At 28.7% G+C, this 8,860-nt stretch overlaps 2 protein-coding genes across 2 annotated transcripts; both read right to left on the bottom strand.

The window, feature by feature from the left end:
* Window positions 1–1,109: 1,109 nt before the first annotated feature.
* LOC126553609 (uncharacterized) lies at window positions 1,110–3,117 on the bottom strand. The gene is made up of 5 exons (XM_050208755.1): window positions 2,913–3,117; window positions 2,364–2,792; window positions 1,780–2,216; window positions 1,451–1,705; window positions 1,110–1,370 (listed from the first exon to the last, which is right to left on the bottom strand). The coding sequence occupies exons 1-5, from the start codon at window positions 3,115–3,117 to the stop codon at window positions 1,110–1,112; spliced, it is 1,587 nt and encodes a 528-aa protein (XP_050064712.1).
* A 1,355-nt stretch (window positions 3,118–4,472) lies between these two features.
* Window positions 4,473–4,979, bottom strand: LOC126553608 (uncharacterized). Its single transcript, XM_050208754.1, has one exon. The coding sequence runs from the start codon at window positions 4,977–4,979 to the stop codon at window positions 4,473–4,475; it is 507 nt and encodes a 168-aa protein (XP_050064711.1).
* Between the last annotated feature and the right edge of the window lie 3,881 nt (window positions 4,980–8,860).

Here is an 8,860-nt window from a genome sequence, read left to right as displayed (position 1 = left end):
TGCAATAAAACATATTACGTTATTAAGTTTAACTTTCATTCAAATTAACCATTTGGATTCAAATCTGATACTGGCACGCAACATGTTATTTGGATAATATTCATTATTTTTGCAAAGTAGTGTAACCCACAAAATGTCATATGATGTAACCAGCAATGACTTTTATGTTAGCCGGTCACTTAAAATAAACCACTAATACCTCTACTTTGGTGAGTAATTAAATTATGAATAAAATGTGCATTCTTTTAACTTAATTTACACATAAAATTACAAGATATAGAGCATTACAATAAAAAAAATTAACACAAAAAGATTAATTTGGAACAAATTTATTATTATTTTAGTGTCCCATGTAAAATTTGGTTTTTGAGGGTTACATCAGTTAGCCTTTACACCGACGATATATAGTTAGTGTTTGAAAATTTCATGAAATTTTAAAAAATGAAATATTTCGTTATATATTTCATGAAATATTTCAAAATGTGTGAAATATTTCAATTATCATTATTTTTGTAGTTTTGTCTTGTAAAATATTAAATAATTAATCTAAATAAACTAAATACCTCATTAGTCATTGACACACAATTTTTTCTCAGTTTCAATGTATAATAATATGTTGTACTTTTTTGTTGTACCTATTATTTGATGTGAAAATGTAAAATAAATAAGGAATAGGTAGTAAACATATTACATAATACATATTAAAAAAAAACAGTAAAAGGAAACCAGTACTTAGGTATATATTATAAAGATCATAGTTTTCTTGCTAATGATTCACATGAAATAATGTAAAAATTTATATATAATAAAAATATAAAACAAAATAATATTTAAAAAAACACTAAAGCCCTGATTTGTATTAAACCACTTTATAAAGATCATAGTTTTCTTACTAATAATCAACATGTAATTATATAATTAAATATAACACAAAACATAATAATAATATTAAACATAATAATTAATAAATATTAAAAAGAAACATTACAGCCCTGATTTGTATTAAACCACTTTATAAAGATCATAGTTTTCTTACTAATAATCAACATGTAATTATATAATTAAATATAACAAAAAACATAATAAAAATATAAAACAAAATACATATTTTAACTTTTTCTTCTTACTAAATTCATAAGCTCATTAATTTCTACCTCTTCAGTCTCACTTATCTCACTGTCATCTATTGTACTTTCTGTACTTTTATTTTTCTCTTCATTTACTCTTTCTGTCTCCAAAATAAAATCATCTCCACTATCATAGTTTTGAATATCATCTTCCCCATTTTCAGCATATGAGTTTAAGAACTCTTTGAAATAATCTCGTTGAATAGATGGTTTTTTTTTTTGTTTTTCTGTTTCTTCTTTCAACTGTTTAAAGTATTTATTTTTTTTATATACAGAAATTAATATACCTATCAAAAAAATAATACAAATTGATTACAACATACCTTTAAATTATGTTTAACATAAACTATTTTGCCTGCTCTACTGTTAGTCAGTCTATTTCTCTTGGACGAGTGTATATCCTTGTATGTGCTAAATGTTCTCTCACAAGCAGCAGATGTAGCTGGTAATGATAGAATTTTTGAAGCTAACTTTGAAAGTTCAGTAGGAGAGCAAAAGGCATTCCACCACACCATTGGTTTGATTGATTCCACACAAGCATCCCATATATAGCTATTTGAAAAAATTCCTTCTTTAACCTTAAACAAAAATAAATAAAAATGTTACTCACTAATAAGTAATAAGTTATTAAATAATAATAAATTATAATTACCTTAAATTGAGCAAAATCGTTCATAACTTTACATTCATCAATGCCAACACACACCTTGGATAATTTGTGTATAAATGTAGCAGCATCAATATTTTCTTCTGGAGTTAATTGTTTTCCAAAATACTTTGGATCCAGCACATTAGCTGCTAGATGAATAGGTTGAACGCTGAATACTTTTCTCAATTGTATTTTATTTTTAATAGTTTCTTTTTCAAATTCAAGGCAAGGAACATTTTCTATGCAATTTTCATATTGTTTCATTATTTCAATAAATATCTCAGGAATTACACTCATTTGTGGATCATCACTCTCTATTTTTGTTATCGAGTATGCAATAGGTTTCAAGAAGTTATGCAAATTTTTTAACTTGTCCCAAAATATATCATTTGTTATGAGCTGTTTAACTCTTTGTGAAATATCTTTTTCACACCTTTCATCTATATTTAAAAGTCTTATTATTTGTTTGTTTGATAATAGGCTATTAAGAAAAACAACAACATAACCCCATCTTGTTTGTACAGGCAACATAAGTGACTTTTTTTATATCCAATTCGGTTTGTTTTTCTTTAAATACTGCATGTAACACATGTCCTCTCTGATATTATTAACAATTGCAACTCCATCTTTTACTACTGATTTTAATGACTCCAACGATATAATGTCATTTATTAATAAACTCAGAGAATGTGCAATACAACCGTATGTTGTAATATGTGCATACTTCTGATTTATTTCTTGCCATGCCTTCTTCATGTTAGCTGCATTATCAGTTACTATACCGTAAAATTTCCCTGGTCCAACTTCTTCGATTAAATCTATCATAACATTTGCCATGTAATTACCTGTATGTCTTTGTGTTAAAGTAGGTAATGATTTGTAAAATACCGATTTAGGAGTTGTTATGACAAAATTTATAATACTTTCGTTTCTAATATTGGACCATCCATCACACATGAGTCCTAAACAATCAGCTCCAATAATAAGATTCTCGACAAAAACTTTAATAGATTCAACTTCATCATTTAATAGTTTATTAGACAATTGGTAAGGTGTAGGCAATACATAGGCTGGTCTTATTTTTACAAACAGTTTTTTCCAGTATAGATTTTAGAGAAGGGATAAAGGTGACCCACTAGAATAAATTGCTTTTGACAACATGCTGTCTAGTTCTTTTTTTTCATTATCGGTCAATTTATCAACAAAATTTGTCATTGATGATAGAGCTTTGTTTTCATTACCCAATGAAAAAGATGCAGTTGATGAGCACGATGACAATTTACTTGAAGTTGAAGTTATTGAACTAACAATAGATGGTGTACTTAATCTTACCGTTTCCATATTTGACTGAGGCGTACACACTTTAGTGATCCAAGAATCTATTGAGTTTGGCTTATTTGAGGTAATAGGAATTGGATCATCATCATCAATTTCAACTTCGTCGTTCACATCATCTTCATAATTGAGTGATTGAGAAAGCCCTAGCACAAAATACTATTTTACTAACAATTTAAAATGTATAGCTAAAAGAAAATTAAAATGTATTAAAATGTACCTGCATTGATATTATTTTTGTTGTATTCTTGGAAGACAGCCTTGATTTTAACTGGACACATTTTACAATTGAATAATATATGACTTTTTTGAAGAGTGGCATTTTTTACTGTATTCTAGTTGCAATAATTGCACACTTTCTTTATAACAGTTTTATTATTTGTTGTTTCTTCTAAATTCCGAAACACTTTATGAATTTGGGCACGGTGTTTACCCATTTTTATACTTTAACAACGTATCAACGTACAACTTAAATAGTTAAATCACTTAAATGTGGGCTTAGTGAATGTGCATAGTGATGAGAAAATGATAATACTGTAATCTAGTTATCTCCTAAATTGGCGGGAAGATAAAATTGATAATGCAGTAGGGCCAAATAGTGAAATAATTAATAAAAATCCAATATTTCACAAAACATTGAAATATTTCACAACTTAGTGAAATATTTCTCATACTTCAAACACTATATATAGTCTGTGCCAAATAAGAGCGCATCGCGTTGGGGAATACAAATTAATCGCGGAGCGACGTCCGGACCCCCCTGGACGGGTCTATTAGCTCTGTGATTGGTCGCCGTAGTCGGCTATGATCGGCGTCGTCGACAATATTGCCATCGTCGGCGACGCTGCCGTACATGCAGCGAATTGTAGTAACAATGCGCTACCGCATATTACATAGTAAAATAATAGACCTTTTTTTTGGTTTTTTTAATTATTTTTTTTTTTTTTAAATATTGAACACACAAACATTTTTACTACCGATACTACTGCAATTTTTTTTTAATTGTGTACGTTTAATTATTTATTTTTCATATGCACCTTGATAATATATAATATTTTAATTTTTCATATCAATAGAATAGGGTAGATTATAAAGAACAACATTTAATAGGACACATTTTGTTTTTACACATTGTCAAAGCTATTTATAAAAAATAAAAAATAAATTTAAAAATAAAAAAAATAAAAAAACACAAAATATATTTAATATTACTCATCATCGCTAGTGAATTCAGACTCCGAAGACGTATCGCCAACCGTCATTGTCAGACTTTCTGTTTCTGCAGACAACAAATTGTCTACTATAAAATCGATTTGGTAGAATTTTTCTTCCTCGGTCATAGTGTGTCTTATACAATTTTTCTACGTGTTCTCATCCACTCTCTCTTTATCTTCCAATAAAAGTGTTTTGACGTCACTCAGCTTATAGCTGGTGTTGTTCTTTTTCACGTGATCTTTCACGTTAGCCCACTCCAATTCTATCGGATTTAACTCGCAATGATATGGAGGGAGTCTTAAAATTGTCCTGTTGTGTGTTTCAGCCAGATCGTCAATTAAATACTTTTCGTATTGTGGTCTTAGTATTTTTACTCTATCGAGTAATTCAGGAATCACCATAGGTCGATTAATTACTTCGCCCTTGTCCTGTAACCATTGTATGATGTCTGTTTTTTTTGTAGTTGTATTTGGGATTTTTTCTTTTTTCACAGAGTGATACGGGGTGTTGTCCATTATAATAACACAATTCTCTTTGAGTCGTGGTATTACGTTTTTCATCCAGTTGTAAAATGTATCACCATTCATTTCTTCGTGGTAGTCGGTCGTTTTTTTTTGACTCAAAACATAATAGGCCACCTGGCACAAACCCATCTTCAGACCCAATGTGGAGAACAATTAGCCTCTTACCTTAGCCAGATGGGCTCTGAGACCCTGTCGAGAGACCTTGAAGAAATGCATCACGAGGCAATTTAATTGTTGTGTTGTAATTACGTTTTGCTGGTACAGTCGCCTGCGTTGACCCAGGTTTCGTCAAGATAGTATAAATGCCGCCCTTCTTCACGATATTTATGAATATTTTGTAAATACCGTCTACGCCACAAAACAATTTCATCCTTTTCTATAAGGGCACTATTGCGACTGCGTTTTGCGTTTCAAAATTTCAGATTTACACTGTTCTAGAATTGTGGAACTTTTTATCATTTTCACCTTATATTTATTAGGTAAACCACTATCAACTTTTGATTTTAAAATGACATCCTATACTTAAAATTTCATAAATTAAAAACTTTATTTTTTTTTTATGAATTATCACGTTTAAATTTTCATTTTTCGTCAATCCGTTGATGAGATATAGCCCCTAAAGGATGGGTAGTTATGGGAAGTGTTTATTGAGTGTAAATATGTCATAACTCGTCAGTAGATTTACAGTTATTAGAATTTTTATACCCCAGGGCAAAATATATTATACTATTCCAATCAATTCACAAAGTACATAAAGCCCCTAAATGAATTTTATAACGCCCACTTTCCACGGACTCGCGTAGTTCGCCCCACAAAAGTGATTACTGATTGCGGCATTGGTCATAATAAAACTTATCAGTTATAAATACCAGAAGTTATACCTATTATGTAGTAAATTCGATATCATTCAACCCAAGGTATAGCGGTGATAATCTTGTTACCTGATCCTACCTACCTACAATAACATACGGTTATATTATTACTTATTAGGTACCTATACAACTAATTGGACTGTTACTGTCAATTATCGCTTACGATCCCAATTAAACTCACTAATTATCTTATAATCCGTTGTCCGTGGTTGCTGATTTATCACTACTGCAATACTGCCTATTATCAAAAAAATACAGTGTATGTATTTACAAAATAATATTAGTAATAACTGTTAATTTATGTTACAGATAAAAACTTGTTATTGTTACTCTAGTAGACAGTCTGTATCTTATTATTATTATAAATAATAACCTAATCTATACATTTATAGAATATGGATTGAGTAGACTGAGTAAACTTAGTTCTAATGTTTTAAATGACATGTAGAGAAAATAAAAATAAATAGTTTACTTTTATGTACAACGATTTACCTCAATACAAACTAGGTAAATCCTATTCATTTGGAGTTAAGAATGCATATTATACATGGCTGTTAATTCAGTTTAATTGTCAACATGGAAGTTAATACGGATTTGTAACATGTTCATACTTACTAAAAATATAAAATACATTCATATAGGTTGAAGTCACAAATATTTATTTGCTTTATAATATGCAGAGTTATAAAAAAACCTGTCAAATCATTTTTTTTAATTATAAATAAAACTGGTATATTTTTACAAAATCAGTCTACTTTTTAATGAGCATGTGTTGGAATTTCTTATTTTTTTATTACAACTTTTTATTTTTTTTTTTTACTTTATATATAACAAAACATTATAGAATTACATATAAAAATAACAAGCATATACACTTTGAATAAAGTAAGTTTGTTAAAATTATTTTAAACACAATAACATCTTAAGAAAACAACTCATTTTAATGTCACAAGGGCCAAGCTTTTTTCAAAATTTATATTTTGCATACATGTCATATTTTTAATTGAATATCTATATTAACATTTTTAAAATAGTTACAATATTGCAGAAACAAAATAATTTAAATTTTGATCAGATTTTCAATCATACATTTATAATTTCCTTTATAAAATACCTGATATACTTTTTAGTTAAATAACATTCTTGCATAATATAATACATTTTTGATGTACAAATAAGTTTATATTCTATAATAATTTTTTCATAAAAACCAGACCCGTTATGAATTTATAATTTCTATTAATACTATTATGAAAGCGATAACCGAATAATAGCAGGGCCCGGACATCTGCACCATTTACCTTGGAAATAACTTTCATTTTTTTAAAAAATAAAAGCATCATAGAAAGATGTTCTATTTGCATTGATGTATTTTTAAAAGGTTTTCTGTAGGATTTGCTATTTGGTACTTTACACGAATTAAAAATATCAAAAAGTTTATCCATTTTATCTATACAATTAATTGTACATTTGGTTTCCAATAGTAATTTACCCAATTCTAAGTGAGTGTTCAATCCAGTAGCTACCGATTGGTTAAAAACCTGTGCTGCCAAATACACTCGCATTCTTTCAAAAGGTCCAGGATTTATGTGAGCATGAGTAAGCTTAGGTGCCAATTTTAAATTCAGTTTGCTGTCCACATTGTTAAATTGTATAATTTATTTGTTGTCAGTAAGTTCATCATCAATACTAAAATTATGTTTGAAAAACATGTAACGAGTGGACTTTAATAAATGTGGCGGATCCAACAACTACACAATCTCTTTGCCACCAACTGTAAAATAAGGGCGCTGTGGGCTAACATACACACTTTTACTTTTACAAAATTTGAGCCTTGGTCAGTGACAAATGCTTTAACATTTAAAGATATATTTAACAATTTTTTATAGTAGATAGATTGTGAAATCTGAAGGAGAATCTAAATATGTAGATTTTTCACTAGAAAACGATGATACTCCAGGAGAAATAGGGTAGTCAATACTATCAGGTACTACTAAACAAAATTTAAGAATATTATATTAAATAATTCTTAAAAATGGATCTCTATGGAAATCATATTAACTTACCAGGTGAACCAGGTAATGGAAGAGCCAGTATTTTATTGTTACCATATGTTACTGTAGAACATGATTTTTAACTACCATTATATTAAATATTATTAAATGTATAAAGTTAGCAATAATAACAAATTTTAAAATAAATAAAGAAATATATTTACCAGGTTCATCACTAATGTTTAGTGGTATATTTGAGCCACAAGATACAGTATTACTCGAACTGGTACAGGTTCTAACTTTCTCACTAGACCAGTCTGTAGTACTCACATCACAATTATCTGAATATAAAAAAAAAGGTTATTAGAAAATATGATTGCTGCTGAATGTCATATTAATTCTTAAATACTTGGAAATAGTGTATGTATAGCATCTGGTCTTAACCTGTTCTCAAAAAAGTTTAAAAACATAATTTTTTCAAAATGTTTTCCACACAATTTAACATTCTTTTGGGATAGAGTGTCAGCTGGCAGTTGACAGCATTCTTACCAAATTTCACACCTAAAAAATGTAACAAAAAATAGCTTGTTTATACTACAAAACACAATTGACTTGGTACTAGTTATATATTATACAAAGTTCTGTTTTAGTTGGTTTTGTTTTCTCAGTATAATAGATCTGTCTTATTGTTTACAAGACCAAAAACATAAGGTGTGTTTAATTGTGTAATATTATACTATAAATTTAACAAGTACCATTGACTTGTTTAATACTTAACATTATTATAAAACAAAATACTTACCGAGCAGGATCTTTAGGAAAAGAAAAAAAACTAATTGAATCTTTTGGAGTTTTCATTTCCCAGCACGATTTTATAATACATTTGAAGGAATATCCACTCTTACGAGACATTTTAATAAAATGTAGATATTATGTAGGGGGGCTATATTTTAGTTGAAAATTTTAAAGCCGACAGTATTTTAGCCGATAAATATTTCAGCCGACAAATATTACAACCGAAAGTATTTTAGCCGACAAATATTACCGCCGACAGTATTTTAGCCGGCTAGTATGGCAGCCGACAAATATTACAACCGACAGTATTTTAGCCGAAAACTAGAATTTGACAGTTGGTAACATTGAT

This window comes from Aphis gossypii, unplaced genomic scaffold (assembly GCF_020184175.1).
Source record: "Aphis gossypii isolate Hap1 unplaced genomic scaffold, ASM2018417v2 Contig00279_ERROPOS119640, whole genome shotgun sequence".
In the NCBI taxonomy this organism is placed as follows: Eukaryota; Metazoa; Arthropoda; class Insecta; order Hemiptera; family Aphididae; genus Aphis; species Aphis gossypii.
The sequence above is the reverse complement of the archived record's forward strand: the minus strand, read 5'-3'. Positions and strand labels throughout refer to the sequence as shown.